This window comes from Impatiens glandulifera, chromosome 5 (assembly GCF_907164915.1).
Source record: "Impatiens glandulifera chromosome 5, dImpGla2.1, whole genome shotgun sequence".
Taxonomy (NCBI): domain Eukaryota; kingdom Viridiplantae; phylum Streptophyta; class Magnoliopsida; order Ericales; family Balsaminaceae; genus Impatiens; species Impatiens glandulifera.
Window position 1 is genome coordinate 5,895,069 of NC_061866.1, and position 23,077 is coordinate 5,918,145.

The 23,077-nt window shown below is 31.2% G+C and overlaps 4 protein-coding genes across 5 annotated transcripts; 1 reads left to right on the top strand and 3 right to left on the bottom strand.

Annotated features, from left to right (window-relative positions):
* Positions 1–5,368: 5,368 nt before the first annotated feature.
* LOC124937888 (putative E3 ubiquitin-protein ligase XBAT31) lies at positions 5,369–7,742 on the top strand. Its single transcript, XM_047478221.1, has 7 exons — positions 5,369–5,751; positions 5,832–5,891; positions 5,959–6,030; positions 6,111–6,373; positions 6,456–6,563; positions 6,870–7,140; positions 7,233–7,742. The coding sequence occupies exons 1-7, from the start codon at positions 5,572–5,574 to the stop codon at positions 7,611–7,613; spliced, it is 1,335 nt and encodes a 444-aa protein (XP_047334177.1). The 5' UTR covers positions 5,369–5,571; the 3' UTR covers positions 7,614–7,742.
* A 4,546-nt stretch (positions 7,743–12,288) lies between these two features.
* On the bottom strand, positions 12,289–13,129 carry LOC124939830. Its single transcript, XM_047480285.1, has one exon. It carries the CDS (start codon positions 12,592–12,594, stop codon positions 12,289–12,291), a length of 306 nt encoding a protein of 101 aa, XP_047336241.1. The 5' UTR covers positions 12,595–13,129.
* LOC124939829 (WD repeat-containing protein 44-like) lies at positions 13,128–15,721 on the bottom strand. 2 transcript variants are annotated; one of them, XR_007099424.1, is made up of 3 exons: positions 15,008–15,721; positions 13,685–14,924; positions 13,128–13,607 (listed from the first exon to the last, which is right to left on the bottom strand). XR_007099424.1 is itself a non-coding variant. In XM_047480284.1 (2 exons), exons 1-2 carry the CDS (start codon positions 15,693–15,695, stop codon positions 13,828–13,830), a joined length of 1,785 nt encoding a protein of 594 aa, XP_047336240.1. In that variant the 5' UTR covers positions 15,696–15,721; the 3' UTR covers positions 13,128–13,827. The 2 variants fall into 2 exon arrangements, 1 of the variants encoding a protein (XP_047336240.1); XM_047480284.1 differs by having other exon boundaries at positions 13,128–14,924.
* A 6,276-nt stretch (positions 15,722–21,997) lies between these two features.
* On the bottom strand, positions 21,998–22,360 carry LOC124938920 (cyclin-dependent protein kinase inhibitor SMR3-like). The gene has a single exon (XM_047479441.1). The coding sequence runs from the start codon at positions 22,358–22,360 to the stop codon at positions 21,998–22,000; it is 363 nt and encodes a 120-aa protein (XP_047335397.1).
* Positions 22,361–23,077: the final 717 nt, after the last annotated feature.

A 23,077-nucleotide genomic window follows, 5' to 3' on the forward strand; every position in this document is an offset into this window, starting at 1 on the left:
AAATCTGAGAACAAACAATCTGTTTGCTGTCATCATTGATGTGAGTATCAATCCCTTTTCTGGATGAAAGATCTTACATTTTCCATTCTGAATTAGAATTGAAAGACCATTTTCTGAAAGTTGCCCTATGCTCAACAAATTGTTTTTGAGGTCTGGAACATAAAAAACTCCAGAAATTGTATGTTTTTGGGCTCCAATATGCATCCTTATACTTCCTTTACCACTAATTGTAAGTATTGATCCATTTCCAAGCTTGACAGTACTATTAAAACTTTGGTCTAGTTGAGAAAACCAATTCTTGTGTCCACACATATGATTAGAGCAACCAGAGTCTAAGAACCATGATTCTTTTGGCTCTAGCTCAGATATTTCAGTCTCTTGATTTTCTGCATAAGCCATCAACAACATTTCTTCTTCTTCGTTAAATTCTGCATAATTTGCCTTATCTTCCCATGATGGACACTCATATTGATAGTGTCCAAGTTTGTGACAATTGTAGCACTGTACTAAATCCTTATTTCTAGGTACTCTGCCTCTTCCTCTACCTCTAGGTGAACCTCTTCCTCTTCCCCTGCCTCTTCCTCCATTTGGTACATATGCACCAAGGGCATGTTCTTCTCCCTTTTCTGTCTTCTTGAACTTATGTTCATGAACAGATAATGAGCTTTGCAGCTCATCAATTGACATCTGTCTTGTATCTCTTGCCTCTTCGATTGCAACCACCACGAATATGAATCTTTCGGTTAACGTCCTGAGTATCTTTTCCACCACCAGGTAGTCGGGCATCACCTCACCATTGCTACGCATCTGGTTTTCCACAGCCAATACCTTTGTAAAATACTCCTTAATCGTTTCACCTTGCTTCATTTCAAGCACTTCAAACTCTCTTCTCAAGGAGTTCAACAACGACCTTTTAACCTTTTCATTTCCCCCAAATTTCGTTTTCAGAGAATTCCAGATGATGTTTGAGGAACTTCGATCAAGAATCTGTTCGAACGTAACCCGATTGATTGCCTGGAAAAGGATATACTTTACTTTGCAATCCTTTGTCGTCGCCTCAACAGAGGGGTTCTCCTTTTCGATTCCATTCTCTACGATACTCCATAACCCTTTAGCCATCAACAAATTTTTCATCAATTCACTCCAATGATCATAGTGTTGGCCGTCGAATTGAGGAACTTGGACGAGACTACCCTTATCGTCACCCATGGCTTCATTGATAAACACACTGATTTCCTCACAAAACACTCGTGTTTAGTTTTAGGTATATGGCTCTGATACCAATTTGTAGTATTCAGAAATAAAATGTAGTAATTTGATTGATAAGAGATTTGGCTTAAATAGCCTTACAGCCTAAAACTAAGTCAACAAATGAAAAGCATAAAAATATGATAAACTAAGTCAGCCTAAAAACAAGGCACGTCAAAGGAAATAAAATAAACTGCTACTGCTAACTGCTATTACTACTAACTGCTACTAATACTAACTGCTATTAAGACTTAGTCTTTTATTTTGCTAATACTAAATTTCTTCAACAGCCTACTCCAGGTCAGTTCAAAAGATGTGGATAAGGGGCATCCAATATTCCAATTAGAAGCCAGCATGTTGCCTCACTTGGATCACCATCTAATTATCGTTCTCGGAAGATGTGGACCTTTGAATGGATGTGCACCTAGATCATCAAGACGAAGCCAACTAGAAGTATGTATGCTACTCATAAGGATCGCTATCTGGACCGTAGCAATGTCGTCATCAGATGAAGAGCGCATGGTTCACCATAAGAACTGTCCACGTGAAGAAGCGAGAGTTATTGGATGACCGGCAAACATTGATCGATAGCGTGACATTTCCCTTTTTATTCTTTGTCGCGTCTTCCTTGGCAAATCATTCACGTATATAAAAGTTTTTTTTGAAATTTTCTTTCTCGTGTGGGTTTGATTGAGTGTGAGTGGAGTTTCTAATTGCTTCATACAACTTATATGATTCATTTGTGTGCTCACTATAAGTTCAATTCAACTATAATGCAAGTAATTGTTTGAAAATTCTAATTTTGAATTTTTCTTCGAATTATGATTGTTGGTTGCATGTTCATTGAAATTGGGATTGTTATTAGTTTCGTTACATTATTTATAGACGGTTAGTTATATTGGATTTCATTAATCATCACTTGAATAGAAATTCCCAAGTTTCATTTTTTATATTGAAATTTGGGTTACACGTTTTTTAGCTTCTCCTCAAGAATGGCAATCTCAAATAGTTGATTCGTACATTATTGGATGATATGAGTCGATTGGAGGCATTTATTTAGTTATTGCGAAAATTTTGTAAAGCTTTCGGATTTTTATTTATAACTTAGTGTAGGTGGCTTTAATGTGGTTTTGGTTGGTTATGTTGAGTAGGTATGATTCCAAGAAAAAAAATTGGTAAAAGAATAAACAAGTTATTGTCTCTTTTACAAAAGTTTCGATTTTTCAACCAAAACTTTGTTTTTTTTGGGTAAGACTCATTATGGCCTCTCCCCTTTGAATGATGCATGAAGATTGATGTCAAAGTGATTCCCATGTCGCAATGAACACTTTCATTTGTCGAGAAATGAGAGGAGGCCAGATGTTGGGATCCCGAAACCCTTGAATGCTTGCTATTTTTCTATAGACAGCACCCGAGACCCGACCCAAAGCCTTTAAACTCTGTTTGTTTTTTAGTTTATTTCATTTTTCTTATTTCTACATTTAAATGCCTTAAATATTTTTTTATAAAATAAAAAAAAACAGTTAAAAATATTATCTTTAACAAAAAAAAAATCATTTCACTTAGAATGATTTGTTTTTTCAAACTTTGTCTCTCATTTTGTGTCCAGGACTTTACAAATTCCAAAATTTATTTATGGTTATAAAATTAATTAAGAATATAATAAATTTTAATTCTCTTTTTGAATTATTTTCTCATTTTTCCATGATCAAGGCATTAGTTTTATTGTAAATAATTCTATTACCCTATTATTAAGTTTAAGGTAGTTATCTTCTACCGGTTAAACTTAACAAAATAATGAAATAAAAATTATATAATTCTTTTTAAGAAATTAGCAAAATATTTAAAGTAAAGAACGTTTTTTTTACGGGAATAAGACGAAATCTTGTAACAAATTTTCATTCCTATGTTTTTAAAAAATCAATTTTAAAATGATGTACAAGTCTATACTTCTACTCAAAGTAACCCATAAAAGAATTGTAAGACCGCTTAATTATAAAAGCAGATGAGTGATCTCCCTATAAATGTAGTATGTCATACTAAGTAAAAACAAATACTAAATTAAGAAAATGTGTATTCATTAATCAATAACTAAATGTTATATGTATTGTAATTAAATTATTTATTATTATTTTAACATAATATTTATAACTATTTTCCCAACTATACTAATATTTGGAGAATGAATTTGTTTGATTTTGGATGCAATTTAAGTAATTATTTATCATACTATTTATTCATTCTTATTTAAATTAATTAATTTATCTACTAATATATTTCTCAAACAAATCATTACATCACCACAATCCAAACTTAGAAGGTAATCAGTCATAATGATATCTATCGTTTATTAATTTTACTCTTATTAAATATTTATATATATGTTAATTTTTTATTAACGTCCATTAATTTTTCAAAATAATACAAATAAACCTTATAACAAACAAAGATTTTTTTCCTTTCATTCTTTTTTCGGTACTAGTGGGCTGATAGAAATTAGAAGGTTGGGGAGTTAGGACTATCCTTATTTAGAACTGGGCTGTGTGGGCCCAATCAAATAATTAGAAATAGACTATATATAAATGACATACTATCTTATATTACTAACCAAGCAAGGTTAGAAATTGTTGATTTTTTACTCTCTTTCTTTTTTAAGAATGACATCTATAAATATTCAAATAATTTCTATAAAAATATATTCATTTAAAAAAAATATTTGTACTACCAATTTGTAGCTTATAAGAGTATTGGATCTTGAGTTTTAAGTTTTTTTCTTTTTAAGTTTTTTTCTTTTTAAGTTTTTTTCCTTTTATTTTAATTTTTTATAAGAAAAAAATAATTGGTTATAAATAACTTATTTTATAATGATTAATTTTTTATGATTATAAATTTTACATAAAATTAATTAACTTATTCCACCCAAAGTCAAGTAAGGTTAGGTCAATCATGTGTAATTAGAGATTACAATAGTTATCATACAATTATTAAATACTTATCCTCGAACTCGATTTTTATTTTAATACTCAACCCCAACTTTAATAGGAATTTTTATTTTTATCCCATTCCCGATTCGTCGGGTACCTGATTCTCGACGAGTATCTCATTACCTTATTAAAAAAATTATAGAATTAAAAAATTGAAGAATAAGAAACCTAACTTTAATAATTTTAAAATTAATAATATCAAAATGTTTAAAATACAAATAAAAAATTAACATACTTATTTCGTAGATCTTTAGAAAGATAAATTAGAGTGACAAAAAAAATAAAAATTGAAAAAAATTAAAGATTGAATATGAAAAATGATGAGAGAAGTAATATTTTATTATTTAAATAAAAGTTAAAGTTAGAAATTTATATAAAAAAATAATTTATTTGTAGATATAAAAAATTTAAAATTGAAGTGTAGTGTATTTATGACGATATTTATAGTAGAGCGTGAATAAGAACACATTAAATGATGAATTTATAATGATATGGGTAATTAAAAGTTACATAGTAAACAATATTAAAAAAAATTACTTTTAATATTAATATAGTCTTCATTCTCAATTCTCAACCGGGTATCTTCCCTCCATATCCGACCCCAATCCCTAACTCAATTTACAATATCCGACCTGACCATGGAGTATCCACGAATATCAGGCACACGACCCACATGCATGACATTCTTGGATATTCGGATGGTACGGGTATCCATTATCATTCATAAGTGTACTAGTTCTTCTTAATTAAAATAAAAAACGTAAAATAAATTAATTATAAAAAAATATCACTTTTTCAAAGCACTAAAATATAGTTAGGCACAAAAAATTATTAAATTAAATGGTGACATGTAAACATATTAGAATGGAAGAAAAAATGCAAATTAAAAATACTAACTTTACATATTCCCACTTCAAAAGTCAGTCAATTATTCATTTTGTTATCTACTTAAACATTATTTAATGTAAAGTGTTTTGAAAAATGTTTGGATCGGATGTGAAAACTAGCATTGGTTTGTTTGACAGAAAATAATTAAGAATTTAAAAAAGAGATATTATAGGCTGCCCTACCATCTGCCCGAATAATTTAATATTATCTACAAAACTCCATATCAAATGCGCGTGGTGATCTGCCCCATCTCGGGCAGGGCTCAAACTTCAAAGCATAGCAATTCTCCATTACCAATAATTTATAATTTCATCTTCTTTAGGAGATTGGATTGAACTTGACTGGACCAGTTCAGTGAAAGTTGTCTTCATTACTTCGACCATAGCCACCCACCACCACAACTGCCGGCGGTGGCGACGTCAGGGAGCTTTTCCCAAGGCGCCGGAGGCTAATGGGTCAGGGTCTGAGTTGCAGACAGCGCAGTGATCATGCCCTGTTTGGTGCCATCGAAGATGGCACCATCGAGACAGTTGAGGCTATGGTTGATGAGGATTTGACAGTACTTGAAAGGAGAACTTCTATTGAAGGTCTTTCTGCTCTGCATTTGGCTGCTTCCAATGGCAAGATCCAGGTTGGCCCTCTTCTACTTTTTAGGATGTTTGTGTGTGAATGTGATCTGAAAATGCTTTCTTTTTCAATGTGGGTATTTAGGTTCTATCAATGCTGTTAGATCGATCTGTAAATCCAGACATATTGAATCGACATAAACAGGTAAAAACAACATACAATGATTCTGAACTACCAACAACTCATATTTGAAATGTTGTCTTGTTATCAGACGGCATTGATGTTAGCAGCAAAGAATGGGAATATTTCTTGTGTAGAGAGTCTTATTCAAGCAGGAGCAAATGTATGTGTACAGATTCCAAAAGTTTAATTATTTTTTTTCACAAACTTGATACATTTTGTGATCTCCTTTTTTTCATTTAGATTTTGATGTTTGATGGATTAAATTCAAGAACTTGTCTGCATTACGCTGCCCAAGGTGGTCATTCTGATTGTCTTGAAGCTATTCTTTCTTCTACACGATCTAGCCCTGTTGCAGCTTCTTGGGGATTTGCAAGATTTGTGAACATAAGAGATAAGAATGGTGCAACCCCATTGCATTTAGCTGCAAAACAAGGACGATCAGAGTGTGTTCATGCTTTATTAGATAGTGGTGCTCTTGTTTGCGCATCTACAGGAGGTTTTGGGTAATGATTTTTCGGATCTAATTTTGGTTGAATCTAGTTTGGGTAACTCCATTTTTATGATCAATCTGCTGCTGTTTTGCAGTTACCAGGGGAGTGCACCTCTTCATTATGCAGCTCGATCCGGTTCTTTGGATTGTGTGAGGGAATTACTCTCTTGGGGTGCTGATCGACTTCAGAGAGATTCTTCTGGGTGAGTAGATCTGTTTATTATTCATGCACAATCTATTTGTTTTCTGTTTCTTTTTCGACAAAATATAAATCGAATAACCCAACTGCACCTATAGAAGCTACAAGTGAGCCAACCTAATAGGATAGCTCAAATAGGGTTGCAAACGAGCCCATCCAAGACAAGTAGTTCCAGGCTCGAGTTCGGCTCGTTTAATACCTACTCTTAGACATAGATCACATCTCAATTGTTTTAAAATTGTAGTCACTTATACAAATTTTCACAATTACTAGTTCAAAAAAATTGTAAATAATATATATGATTTGGCAGGAGAATACCTTATCTGGTTGCTCTAAAATACAAACATAAAGCATGTGCAGCTTTATTAAGTCCATCAGCTCCTGAGCCTCTAATTTGGCCATCATCATCCAAGTTTATCTCCGACTTGAATCCTGAAGCCAAAGCCTTACTAGAAAGAGCACTAATCGACAAGAACAAAGAAAGGGAGAAATCCATCTTAAAAGAGATGGAAGTCTCAATTCAATCATGTGCAAATTGTGAAGCCGAGCCTATCGATAACAACGACGACAGCATCTCCGAGGTAATAAACAATCTAACTAACTAACTAACCGTCTTTCATTCAAATTTCTGCCCTGCCCAGTTATTTATTCGTTTAGTTTAACAAATTAACAGGATAGTGATGTGGAATTATGCTGCATATGTTTCGATCAAGTTTGCACAATCGAGGTTCAATCTTGTGGTCATCAGATGTGTGCTCATTGCACATTGGCCTTATGCTGTCACAACAAAATCAATTCTTCTGAAACACCCATTTGCCCGTTTTGTCGATGCAACATTACCCAGCTTAGAGTTGCTGAAATCAAAATCGATAGCAATGTCGAGATGGAATCCAGCCTGATAGTGACTAGAAAATCGAGAAAATCTTCTGTTAGTGCTAATGAAGGCAGCAGTAGCAGTAGCAGCTTCAAAGGGTTGTCGGCTATGGGATCTTTTGCGAGGTTGGGAAGTCGAAGTGCTGGGAAAGTTGCGGCACAATGCGACTGTAAGTATTGAAAGTGTCAAACATTAATAAGATGTTATAAGCTTTCACCCTTATAATAAGAAAAAAAGGGAATTGAATTCACTAAAAACATTATCAATGAATGATTATATATATATATGAAGTTATGATTTTCACCAAAAGATTTAGTCTTTTTGAATAATTACTTCATTTGGAAAAACAAAGTCTTAAATATTAATTAATTCTAAATAATTTGGTTAAGCTATTTATTCTGGTTGTTATGATAGGATTATCATAACCAAAATATTTTTCCATAACCCAAAAAATAATATATTTTAGGTCTTTAAATTTTTTGATTTGGAATGAAATGAAACGCTAACGTTTTATTATTAGATTATTATTTTGAATAATGATATTATTAAAAAAGGAAAAAAAAAACTTTATTTATTGTATTGTCATATTGGAGTTGTTTTACGGACAGAAAAGAAATAGACTTTATTAACTATTGTAAAGCTGAATCTTTTAATTACAAATAAATTTTAAAAAAATGTATAGGTACTAGTTGTGACTTGTGATTAATTGATAAAAAAATAACTTGGCTACAAAAGAGTATTTAATTTATTAGAAGATAAAATTTAAAGATAAAAAAAAATCAGTATATAAAAAGTTATATTTATAATAAATTTAGTCAAGATAAAAAAAATAATATAAATTACTGGCATTACTAATTACTAATTAGTACAATATATATATATATATATATATATATATATATATATATATATATATATATATATATATATATATATATATATATATATATATATATATATATATATATATATATATATATATATATATATAGGATTGAAAAGAGAATATAACCAAAAATAAAAAATTGTTTGTTTTGAATTATTAATAAATTTAATTTGAATTGAATATAAATATATAATTGAGGACTCAAATTATCTAATTTTTATAGTAATAAGATAGTTTTTTTTAAATGATTTTTTCTTCAATTTATGTATATTATTGGAAAGATATTGGTAACTTCGGAAAAAAATAAAACTAATAAAAATAGTTATATAGAAAATGGTCATATAACTTGAGACCACAGAATTCATAAAAAAAAATACTCACAAGAATTGACAGCTATTTTTTATAACAAATATTTGTATTATTCGGTTACATCTTAGAAGGTACCCTTTAAATGTAGGAAGAAACAAAAATCAATAAAATTAAAAATAAAACAAGATATGTCAAAATTTGTCTGCACATACCAAAATGATATTTAAAAGAAATGATTCTAATACTTGTGATTAAAAGTAATTCACAAGAACTGGACAATCATTATAATTAATATATATATGATTTTTTTTTATGATTTAAATAGTTTTTTTTTTTTTTTTCAAATTTTGGAATGAACTAGAATGACAACCGCCTATCCTAAATTCCTACCCCACTTTGTATCGTCATATTTGAGAGTTATGATTTTATGGATCTGGGGAAAGGAATCCTAAAAGTCCCTCCTAAGTTCGTCAAATCGAATAAACGGTGGTAGTCAAATCTTCAACCTATACTACAAATTATGGCAAATTAGAGATCAAAGAGCACTCACTTAGCTATTCGCAACACTCTCAGACTAGATCAGACAACAATGTTCAAGATACACATTCTCACAAGAACTCTAAACGAATATAAAAAACACATACGCAACCCAATATAAAAATAGACATAAACAATTGTGTAATCAACTTCATAATGCTTATAAGGGCTCTCGTCCACTACACGACTTTATTCAAAAACTCAAAAATATAGCACTCCCTAATGGTCTCTGGACAAGAAATATCATACTAAATTTTATAACTACAGCTCTTGAATAAACTTTCCGAAGAGTATGATTCGATGATATACACTCTCACGCTAGTTAAAGATGTATCGTTTGACAAGATGACCATTATACTTCTTAATCATGAAAACCGACTGAATTTCAAATTGAAGAATTCTAAAATTATTTCATCTTCTTCATCTTACAGTGGTAATTGAAGGAGAGACAATCGTAGGTCACGTACAAAATCTCAATAAGTGAATTCAAATGGGTCTTCTAATTATTCATATGGTCCACCCAAAGTAATTTCTAATCACTCATATGACTCACCCTCATCCGCTTCTAATTACTCATAAGGCCCATCCTCATCAACTTGTCACAATAAAATTAATTACTATAATAGTAGTGGCCTACCCTCAAATAATAGACCAACATCAACTCAAATTTTCAATTCTAAAATTAATTATGGGTTCAATCAATTTGTTCATTCTGAAAATGGATATAGTTCCCGAGACAACAATGGTACATGGTGTACTTATTCCAACAATGCTGGTCATCGCTCAGAAAATTGTTTCAATAACTCACTGTGCCAAATTTGTAATGTACAAGGACATACTACACTCAGATGTTCCCAACTTACATCTTTTGCAAATCATACCGCCTTTCTAACAACATTGTCTACTATTGTTGATTTAGTATGGTATCATGATTTATGTGTCACTAATCATATCACATCTGATCTAAATAATAATGACACACCATTAATTATTAATGGTATTGATACCACCAAAATAACGAGTTCTCAACGCACTTTTTATTTATGTAATATATTACATGCACTAGAAATCACTAAAAATCTTATTAGTGTTGCGATAATTTTAGTTGATAATAATGTTTTTTTCCAATTTCATTCGGATGCTTGTCTTATTAAGGATTGGGACACGTAGACGATGTTTCTTAAAGGGTCACTTAAAGACGAACTTTATTGCCTTGAACCTAATCAAAGTTCGTCTTCGAATCGTTCAAAAAAACAAGTGTTATTGGTACCTGATCTCCAGCTCATATTGGGAATTCACGACTAGGACATCCCTCCACTCCTACTACATCATTACTCATATCACAATTTAAACTACCACTTTTAGGTAATAACATTATTTCATTTTGTACATAATACTAATATGGAAAAACACACAAACTATATGCGCCTTTAGACTTAATCCATTCGGATGTTTGGGGACATGCTCTTGAATTTTCGTTTAATGGTTGTCATTATTTCATACATGTTGTGGATGATTTTAGTCATTTTACATGGGTATATCATTTACAGAAAAGTCGGATGCTTAGGATACATTTATCAATTTTCTTTGTTTTGTAGAATACATATTCAGTCGCAAAATCAAAATGTTACAAACAGACTAGGGTGGTGAATTCATGAATTTTAAACTATTAATAGATTATCACGATATTCTACATCGTTAACTTTAGGATTCAAAAGGAAACATTATTTCAAGCCAGACACAGCCATAACTAGATCTGATAACTTATTTAGTGTGGCCTTTAGCAATGTTGAATGACTGAATCCTTTTTGCTACTTAAATGTAACACCTGAAATGAAGTTCATGACTTTGTTTGATACTTGACACCTTTTATCTTATACTATTTCGTTTGTTGTTCACCCATCATTTTTCTTTCTCTTTAGGCTATTATTGGCATAAATAAAGCTGCTTCAAGCAATACCTCCTTGAATACACGAAAACTTGATGAAGAAACAAAATACAAAACTTAATGAAGAAAACTTCTCATGAAAGCTAAAGTACCTTCTCAAATTTATGAAGTTTTGGAAAGAGGAGAGTCGCATTACTGTAGCAAATGTGAAACAAAATCTTTATTAGCGTCACCATAGCAAATGGTTTTAAATATAAATAGTAGAATAATGTTAATGGTATATTGACTATATTCAACTTCCGTTTTGTAACATTTAGTATTTTTGATAAACATCTTCTAAATATTCAATTTTGTTTGTGATGTCAAGATGATGTTTGTGATTGAATAAATATTTATTATCTTTAAATTTTATGTGTTGGTATTTATATTTGTCATTTTTAAATAATGTTGTGATTATATATGTGTATTTTGTGAAATATACATTATATTATGTTGAGATATTATTTAGTGGTAAAATTTAATTTTCGAGCTCGAGTAACTCGAATTGTCATCAAGTCGAGTTCGAGTTCAAGTATTTACAATGTAATTCAAGTCGAGCTCGAGTAGTATGATACTCGGCTCGACTTGACTCGTTTACACCCCTAATCCCGAGTTAGCATTCACAGTTAATTGAACATGTCAATAAATGCAAGCTCTGACTACTTCTAATTGGGCAGCACTAAAACATAGTTTATGATATCTCAGATACACTCCTCGTTATGGGATTTTTCTTCGCTTAACGCCACAACTCACTATCACCACCTACCCTGATGCTGATTGGGTAGGATGTTCCGATGACTATAGATCTACGACTGACTATTGCATTTTTTTTTTACGACAATATTGTTTTTTGAAACTTTAAGAAAGAACAAGTTGATGCTTGTACTACCAATAAATTTGAATACTGCGCTCTTGCACATGTAACTGTTACCGGTCTATGTTGGATTGAATCTTTAGTCAATAAACTTCGAGTCTCGCTACCTTCAATCCTCGTACTTTTGTGTAATAATATTGATGTTGTTTTCTTATCACTAAATCTAATATTTGATATTCGCCTTTTCACTCCATTATCGAAAAAGTATCTCTAAGATGAACTATTTGGGAATTAAGATGTTACACAATATATTATACATGGTAAAATACAAGTTAAAATAACATATATTATTATTCTATTAGGATACAAAACTTTGAATTCATTAACTGCTAAATAGATTCCCTGTTTGGCGCCCAACCTTTCGTGGAAGTCCAACATTCTGATAAACCCTAATTTCTCCTCCCTGGCTCGCCGTCACAATAACCAAACCCCACGCCGTTCCTTGAACAGAACCAACAACGCTTTGACCTCCCTGGTTACTACGACCCGCCTCCAACGAACCAGAAGGCGACTCACCCAATTTCGAAACCGACTCCGACGACTCACCGCCAACCGTCCCTGCTTCCGATTTTGACGTTTGTGCTGCCGCCGCCGTTTCCTCTTGTTCGACGCTACTACTTTTCTCCATCTGGGTACTAGCTTTCTTAGGAAGAGGCGGCAGTTTACTCTGAACCGGACCTCCTGACGACGGTTCTTCCTTTACAGGAGCTGCTGTGGTACACTTTGGCGGCTCGATTTTTATGCTTTCTGGCCATGGTATTGCAACCGATATATCTTTACAAGGAAAACGTTCATGGGCGGTGATTGTTACTGCGCCTTTACTCTTTCCGGCGATTGTTTCCCGTTTCCAGATATATACCTGTGAATCCTCACTTGGGCTTATCACGTATTTACCATCTGGACTGAACGATGCTGAGATTTGACTGTCCGTGTTTTTGAAACCTTTTTCATTACAAAATTAAACAGCTTTATCATGAAATCATATACCAAAACACAGAATCAAAACATATATATACCTTTGAATTTCTGAGATACATCTGTTCCATTCACTACTCGTATGCAGGAATCGGCAGATGTAACCAGTACTTCTGATGGGTTTCCAGGCGCAAACTGGGAAGATGAGATTTAGTTATGTTTGGAAAACAAGAAAGAAACAATCTTGGGGAAATGGGTTTTTGGTTTACCTCAAAACCAGTTATCTTCTTTGGTTTTGTTTTCTTCTTTCCTTGGAGTTCAATCTCATTGGTTTGTTCTAGAGTGCTGTCTGAATCAACAATCACAATTACAACAGGGCATGCCCATTTTCGTCTTAGGAAATTGAAACTGAAAGAATTTTGTGATCGATGAACATACCAGCCAAGCGATATGATCGACAAATTCCACTGTGAGTGCCGACCATAGCACCCTTGAATGTTCAATGTTGAAATATTAGATAATAACATGGAAATATAGTTAGAAAATGGTAAAATGATAAGTTTCTTACCTGGGCGTCAGGGTTGTAACAAACTGCGTTAATCATGTCATGAAGATCTGTATAGACAACTAGCTTTCGATCTGGTACGCTCCAAATTCGAACCTTTTCATCGAGGGAACCACTTATGAAAAAGTCATCGTCCAGCGGATTGAAGTGTATGCAAGTTACTGACAAGCCACAAAAATGAATGAGTTAATAAAACACTTCATAAATCAGTTGGTTGGGTGGGTGTTGTGTTGCATACCATAATCGTTGTGTGCGAATGTCTTGATGCAGCTTTTAGTTTCCAAGTCCCATAACCTTACTGTTTTGTCCATTGAAGATGATAGCAACATCTGTGAATCCAATGTTGATTTGGTTTCAATTTCAAATTAGGTTGTGTTTGTATCATGAACGAGGAAAACTTACACGAGATTTTGACCAACAAAGGTCGAGCACTTCATCTTGATGGCCGGTTAAGCTGAAAACTGGTTTTTCCGATAAGGAGAACATTGTTTCAGGGACATGAACATAATCAGGCATGGCATTTGGTCCTCCTTTATTAGCAATTGAAGATTTCCCCTTTTTCTTCTTTTCCGATGGCATTGGTGAAAGCTCTGCCAATGGAGGCCGATCTTTCTTCCTATCCGGTGTCAAAGCCGGATCCAGAGATGAACCATCGTCAATCGCTTGCTTTCCTGATAACACATCGCATTCTTGTACTTCCCAAACATGAATTATTCGATCTTCACCTCCACTAGCAAGATAATGCCCATCCGAACTAAACTTAATCGTCCAAATAGAACTCTCATGCGCCTGAATCTCCTGACATAAATGTAAAGCTGTGAATTCCTTAGTGGATACTCCTTGAGTACGAACTTTAACCCAGGGGGAAGAAGCTGAAGCAGCAGAAGCAGAAGCTGGGTTCGGGTTCTTATTTGTTTGTTGATCTTCTGCCGGCGGCGGCGCTGTCGTCGGAGGTGAATCCGGCGAATCTTTGTCTGTGACTTTTGTTGCTGTCATGTTATTAGCCACACCCTTAATGTTCTTTATTATTGAAGCTCCTCTTCTCTTACTGTATCTTAAACTCTTACTGAAAACAGAGCTTCCACTCAATTTCGATTTCCCATCAGCAAGATCTCCCGTTCTCTTTCTCCGCATTAGATCTTTAACAACAGGGCAATGGCCGACGCTCTTTTCGAATTCCTCCATTGTTAACTGTTTCCCAGTCTGAACTTCACTGAGTTTATTCCACGTTCCGTTCTCATTGAACTCCTTAACGATGAATTCCTTATCCGTATCGAGATTCTTAATAAGAAAGAACGCACCCACCTGCCCGTTCTGTAACGCCGGCGTCAATTCTCCATTTTTAGTCACCGGTTGTTTCTTTCCTTTCCGTTTCTTGGGCGGTGGTTTAGTTAAACCACCGGGGAAATGCGAAGCCATTCGAGCCCGTGGAACCAATACAGATGATGTTCTTGTTAACCGTTGTTTCGACATTTTACCTGAAACAAATTAAGATAAGCTGTTGTTGTTTGTTGTTTGTTCGAGTTAGCCTTAACATAATACATTTGAATCGTTAAGTTACCGATCATCTCTGTTTTTCTCTGTCTTGTATCAGCAGATAATCCTCCAATATCCCCATCCGATCTAGACCGAATAAGAATAATCTCCTCCTCCTCCACCACGGTGGAATTGGGTTCGTCTTTGATTTGTTCTTGATCAACTAATCCATCTTCTTCGTGTTTAACATTAATTGGTTCGTTATCCAAAGACGGTTTTCCAGTAACAGGGTAAAGAGTATCGTTGTTAATAGGTAACCTTTTCTGTGAAAGTGCAGGAGGTATCATTGATTTCGAGCTTACAACAGCTAAACCATTTTTATTACTACCAAGACCCATACCCTGAAAGAGTTTTTTCCTTCGTTCTTGAATCGAACCAGGCTCTGCAGTCCACATATCGTAATCGCCAAACATAGGCGGAGGAGGTCCACCAGCCGGTGTTACTCCGGTGTTGCGAAAGTTGGTGGAGGCTCTTCTTGCAGATGCAAGGTAAGCGGCGGAAGAGGTTGTGAAGGATAAACGACTGTCTTCGAATTCATCATCGTCGGAACCTGAAGAGGGTAAATCGATGGGGAAATCGTTGGGGGCGACGGATGAGAATCTGGTGGTGGATTCGAAGAAATGATCTTCGTCGTCATCTGCTAATCCGTCCCAGTTCATTGTCATTGTTTTTCTTCGTTCCATTACTTTGGGCATTTTTCCTTGATTCGCCATTTTTGTTATGGATTGGAGAAAAGAAGAACATATATATATATACCCAGATGAAGAATTAACTAGCAATGTATATCAGTAATTTGATGTTGTGATTATGTTCTTGTTTGATCATCAGTGAAATTGGTGTTTTATCATACAGGAAGGATCATTAATGGAGGAATGAAGAAAGAATAGAGAAGATGGAAAGGGAGGAGAGAAACAAGGGAAATGACAGTTACTACTGTCCGGAAAAAAATAAACGGTCATGGGATTCATTGATTGTTGATTTGCCTTCTTAAAGTTATTTTTATTATTATAAATATATTATATTATGAAAATTAAGAAAAATCTTTTAAGTATAAAAAAAAACTGCAAAGTCTAAAATTAAAAAGAATAAAAAAAAGAAAATATAAATCAATTGACTTAAATGAAAATGCATGAAGAATTTAATAAATTAAGGATATTAAAATCAGCTCTCACTTTGAGGAATTGATCTTATGTATTAGCCTGGTTTATTTTAGGATTTATCTTACCAAATAAAGATACAAAAAAAATATTAAACTAGAATCATGATTAGAAAGTTTCTAGCTAAGAAAAATAAATTGAAACTATTATTCAGCTATCTACTTAGTGGATTTCTACTTTAGTTAATGTAAATTTACAAATTGCATATCTATGTTTTCTCTGTTTTGAGAGGCAATAAGTAGTATAGAATAATATAAGATATTGTTTTGTACTAGGGAATTATTTAAATAATTTAGAGTTATTTATAAAACTAGCATGTATCCCGTGCATTTACACGAGTAATCAGGGGCGGAACTAGGATTTTAAATCTACCCGGGCTAAATCTTTTTTTTTGTACAAACCAATCTAACACAATATTTTTTTAAATAGTAATGAAATATGAATCGTTTAAGCACAACGAAACGAGCATGACATCAAAAAAATAAAAATAGTGAAGAGAAAAGAATAAAGATCTTAGGCCAAAGATACAAAAAAAAATAATAATAACGTGTAGGAAGGTTTTCAAGAAAGTCGATAATCTTCTCAACCGGCTTCACAAAAATATACATTTACTATGGTAGCCTCACCAAAAACTTTGAGAGTAATAATTAATAAGTATTTACTATTGAAGCTAGTTAAAAAAAATGATAAAATATTATTTTTCTTTCCCTCTCTAAATTTGATATTAAAAAAATAACCATACAAACCTATTGAGTGAATGGATTTTAATTTAAGCCGTCAGAATAAAGTTCTTCGATTTAGCCTTACAAATAATAGAGAAATAAAAAAAATTCAATCTTTCAAACTAGTTATTAGGAACATATTTTTTTAATTAAGCAGAATAAATTATATATAATTTAATTGTAGATAATTGAGTTTAATTAGAAATGATTAAGTTATGGACTTTTTATTTAGAAAGTGATAGATTATATATTTTGGCTAAAGAAAACAAATTAATCTTTCAAATTAGTATAAACTATTATTGTTTGGGACATAATTTTTTTTAATTAAACAAAATAAATTATATATAACTTAATGGTAAGTAACTGATTTGAATGAATAAGTTATGAATTTTTTATTTAGGAATGAATAGATTATATATTATTGAGATAGGTTATTTATTTAGAAATTAATAAATTAAAATATTGTTTAACTATAAATAAATATACTATATAGTATAATAAATTAAAAAATATTTACTTATTATATTATATAATATAAATATATTATTGGGGTTGGTGGAGCTCCCGGGCTGAGTATAGGTGGATGAATTATTTAATATTAAATCATATTATATAATATATATTAGATAGTATATATTACTATTAGCTGGATGAATCCCTCCGGGCTACAGCCCGGTTATCCCTAGTAGTGGCTCCGCCCCTGCGAGTAATAATAATATAAAAAATTGTGAAAAAAATATTACGGTAAAAATTTTATGGTCGGGTCAACCCACAATCCGACCTAAGTATCTATTTACTCTCACATATATCCAAACTAACCACAGCTTTCGACCCGGCAATCCGGACACTTTAAAAATTAATCATCAATATATATATATAGATTAGTTAGTTAAAAAGTTGAACTTATATTGTTAAAATGTCACGCGTTTATCAAATTTTGGGTTGAATTTAAAATATAAAGTGTTATTAACCTAGTTGGTTAAAAGGTTGTACTTGTTTTTGTTAGGTTGCAAGTTCGAACCATACCTATAGCATTTTTAATTTTATTTTTAACCGTTTTAAGTTTATGGGCGGGTCAACCCAATATCCTACCCAAGTATCCATTTACTCTCACATATATCCAAATTAACCACAGCTCTCGACCCGACAATCCGGACACTTTAAAAATTAAGCATCATTATATATATATAGATTAGAGTTTGGGTGATTTTGAAAATAATTTTTTATTTTAGTAAAAATACTTAAAATATATAAATATATAATAATAAAATAATAATTTAAAATATATGATATTTTAGTTAATGAATTGATTAATACAATTAATGTAGGTGAAATAATATATGTTTAATTATGTTGAGTTATTTAAATAAATTCAATCAAAATGATGCATGTATATGTAATTATTGTTTGATTTGAATTATAAAAGATTATATATATAAATTGTGTATGTTTTATAATCTTGAGTTGAATTAATTAAAAGTGAAAATATGAATCTGAAATAGTTATTTATTTGTTTATTAATATTTTATTTATTTATTATTACAAATTATTATATTATTATTATTTAATATTTTAATTTTAATATCATATAATATAGAAAATTACACTTATACAAATAATGATAATAATAATATTATTATTATTATTATTATATATTTTTTTCATATTTATTTTAGATGATGCATGTTAATTGGGAAATTGGATGAAATGATATTAAAAAGGGCGGTAGATGAGTGACCAAGCGCATAATTTTAAATGTGTTGGTGATCACTTCTTAATTTTTTGACGAAATTATCCCTGTCGCGAGACGTAAATTTTGTTAAAATTTTGAATTTTTTGCGTCTCGCGATTGTGGACTTTTTACATGACATCCGGTTGCGTCTCGCGACAGAAACAATTTCGTCTAAAAATATATAAAGTGGTCACCAGCGCATTTAAAATTATGAGCTAGTCAACAGCTCATTTACCCCTATTATGAGGGTCATTTCGTCAAATTTCCCAGTTAATTGCATACATAATATTTATATTATCGTTTTTTATTTAAGGGAAATTATTGGCACTTAAATTTTTTTATTGGTTTTAAATTATATTTTTAAAAATAAATTGTCACTTAAATTTTTTGAAAGGATCATTGTACTGTTAAATTTCACTACTCTAATAAAACTTTTGACCCTCAAACTATTCTGATAGTTGACCTTTCATAATAAAAAGAATTATAAGAGAAATTAGATCAGCGACTCTCCAATTATTTTAATCATTAGTAATATATATGAAATGAAAATTAGAAGGAAGATCCATTATTTCGTTAGAAAAGATTCAAATATTTTCCAACTAAAAATCAATAATCATAATAGTTAGATGACCAAAAGTAACTATCAAAATAATTGGAAGGCCAAAAGTTAACGATTAAAATAGTTTGAGGACTTTTAATTTGAGTCTATATATTTAAAGAAAATAATTGAGATGTTTTATTTAAAAAAATAATTTAAGAACTAAAACTAAAAGATCATAATAGTCGAAGAACTACATTATTAATTTTCCATATATTTAATGAGGATGTTATGAATAGTTAGTTGAGTAATCACTCAATTAATGCCAATGGTAAGTGATTATTTATTGAGATATTCTTGTTTGATCACAAATGTTAGTTATTATTTACAACGTTTTGAGTTGTCTCTCCTAATCTTAGAACAAAAATTACATTTTATAACTTGAAATTAATTGTTTTTCTTGTTGTTGTTTCTTTTTTCTGTCATTACGAGATTTTTACAATTTAATAATTAAATTATAGTAATTATTTTTATGTTTATTAATTATTCTTAGTTTGTTCAATAAATTTGTATTTTACAAATCATCTCTAAAACTAAAATAAATTCAAATTGTCAAAATGAAACTCTTTATAGGAAAATTGACCGAGATTTCATATGTTATTAAAGTTATAAAAATGATATTTTGTTTTAACATGTTTAAATGTCGTTAATTTATTATTTATTTGACATATATATAAATAAATAAAATATTTATATAACTAATTTAAATACCGAATTTTAGTGAATTAAAATTTTTGACTTTAGTAGTTAAAATTATTAATTCAATTTTGTTAAATTAATTATATAGATATTTTTATTTATATATAAATGTTACATAAATAGTAAATTACAAACGTTTGAAACTGTTAAAATAAAATTTTGTTTGGTTTAACTTTAACCATAAAAAATTTCAAATTACTAGTTTTAAAAAAAATATCCCAAATAACAATTAATCTTAAATAAAAAGTCTTCATTCAACCATTAAAATATTCAAATAATATACTAAAATAGAAAAGACACACAAATTCAATCCACTGTGTTTAGAATATATAAAAACTTCAAAATGAAGACTATAAAAAGCCTTTTCCTTCTGTGGAAAAACAGTCATCCATGTATGTCAAGTTTAGAACTGTTTTTATATTTCAATGAATCAATTAAAAAAAACTACATGAAAAACCTAGGTAATTAATATATAATTATCAAGCATTGTTTGTTACAATTTATTATCAAATTTGTAACTCCAAAGCTACTGGAAAAAAGAGTCTGAAAAGATTTGAACCAATTTCCATTAAAGTAAGAAGAAATCATACCATCGATCAAAACATTTCTATTTTATTTATCTTTTTTCAAATTCTTTTATATCTCTTTCTCCAACTATATTAAGACGAAATTTTCAACACATTGATGACAATGAGATAATATTCTTTCCCAATTCACTTTCTCCATTCTTTTCTATAATTTCCATTATTTTGTAAGGATCGCATTTCACAATTTTTTTTCTTTTAATACAAATTCTAAGTAAAAATATACAAATTTTAACAAATTGATGGTTTGGCATGCCAACCTGCACATGAATAATCATAAACTATGGAACAAACAATGTCACATGGACCAATAAATTCATTTTAACTGTAAGTGCATATGCTATATAAGAATATCAAACCAAATAATCGACAATTCAAACGTGACTAATAGAAAATATATTGTGGTGTCACCAACTATAAGTCGTGACTTTTATCCTAAACGAAAGAGTAGGCGATGGATGCAATAATCTTTCCTCTTTTATACTACAAAATTTCATGTCGTCGAGTAAGTATTTTTGTATATTTTTTAGTGAATACTTACTGCAAATACCTTAGAAATCAATAAACTTGTAGCAAAAAATAGGCATTACTAGCTAGCACCAAACAGATTTGAACTATATGCTCTTAAGGAAAATTTATATTAATGTTTATTTATAATATAATTCCATTTGATATGTTAGCCATATGCGAGTACTCACATAATGGAAGGTGTCTGTCTCTCTTGGGAAACTTGAGTTTGACACTTAACAACATTACCCAAGATAAACAAACACATCACAAGGTTCTCAATAAAATGTAATTGGGTCCTCAAACTATACTCTTGACAAGGGTACTAACTCTTTTTAATTATTTCACAACCCAAATTGACACATTTACCCCCAACCCCCCTTTACGCTTTCTTGCGGGTTCATTCCGTAACTTATACGCATACCTATTTAGTAACCGTAACTTATACGCATACCTATTTAGTAACCGCATTCTTGCGTAGGGTTCATTTCGTAACTTATACGCCTACCTATTTAGTAACCGATACACTATTACGAAAAATATATTTTAACTCGAAATCTCGTCAACCATTATGACATTATTTTATGTTTGTATTAAAAAAATAAAGAGATTGATTTGATGGGATAATGATGGTGTTGATGAACCTAATTGTGTAGACATATGGAAAGATAATTACAAAGAAATTAAAGTTGGAGACAGGAACATAATTGCTTTTATTGAAAAGAATTAAATTAGGGTTTTGATTCCATATATAATTTTAACCACTTGTGTGTGTTTGTAAGTGAATAACACCTTGTTCACAAAAGCATACTTACTTTCCTTAAAGTTGAAAGAAGCTTATTTCTCTTTTCCCACCTTGAAGCTATAAAAAAAACTACATCCATTCTTTTAGTGCTTTCCATCTAAAAATGACATGGCATGAAATCTAATTTAATGCAAAAATGTTAAAAATTTATTGACACAAACATATTAAATACTATAGCTAGATAGATCATGTAAGATGAAAAGGCACAGTTTCATGATTGTTGATGATGATGATGATGATCTAGCTTAGCTTTCTTGATGATGGGTCCCATGGTTTCTGGAAAGAACAAAGACTGTATCTCGGTTGAGTCATCAAGGATTAGGATTGGTGGTGGCGCTCTCGTCCGTTTCCCGGTCGGTCGACGGTGGTGCTGCTGCGGCGGCGGACGGCGTTTTCTGGGTGGAGGTGGGCATAGTTTTGGATATGGGATTTTGTGATCCAAATCTGATGGAGTTCGAAACCCATCATCAATATCATTTGAATTGATGATGATTGGTTTCTGATCCATATTAGGGTCGGGTTCGTTTGTTTGAGAGGATAATATTTCTGGGGTTTCTTCTTTGATGATATTCATGAATGATGATCTTTTCGAGTCGGTTTCACAGCAAGAAAAAGTGAAGAAAGAGGAGTAGTGAAGAAAAGCTTTGATTAGGTGAAGGATCCGATGCATTCTTTTAGCTTATGTATAGGGTGCCTTTAAAAGACTTGGACCCACAAATCTTTTTCTAAAATCAATTACATTCAATTTGACGTTAGTTCATCAACAGTTTTTTCGATATTTTTTCATTAATTAATGCTTCATAATGATTTTCAACTTATAAGCTTATTACTATCATTATCAAATAAATTTTAAATATTTAACAAATATAAAATAATTAAATGTAACGGAACAAAATTTAATCAATCTAATTATACGTCTAAATTTTGCATCAGGTTGATTTGTTTTTATTACTCAGATTTTAGTTGTTGTTTTGTTTGGTTCCATTTGACATCTTATTTAGTCGGATTGAATTTTTTATCTCGAATTTTTGTGATCCAGATAACATTCTCGATTTTTAGTGATCTCATATTCTCAAATTGTGTTGGTTTCGAAGTCAAGGTTGATATCATCAGGCATATGGGAGTTCACTTTCGTTCTTTTCGTAGCAACAAACGAAACCAAATTTATATTTTTAATAACAAGTTATTTGATTTGATATTTTATATTACAAGTATCTTTCAATGATTTTGTCCGAGTATTTTTACTATTTTGGTTATTTAGGTAGATGATCAATTATCATTTGCTACAGTA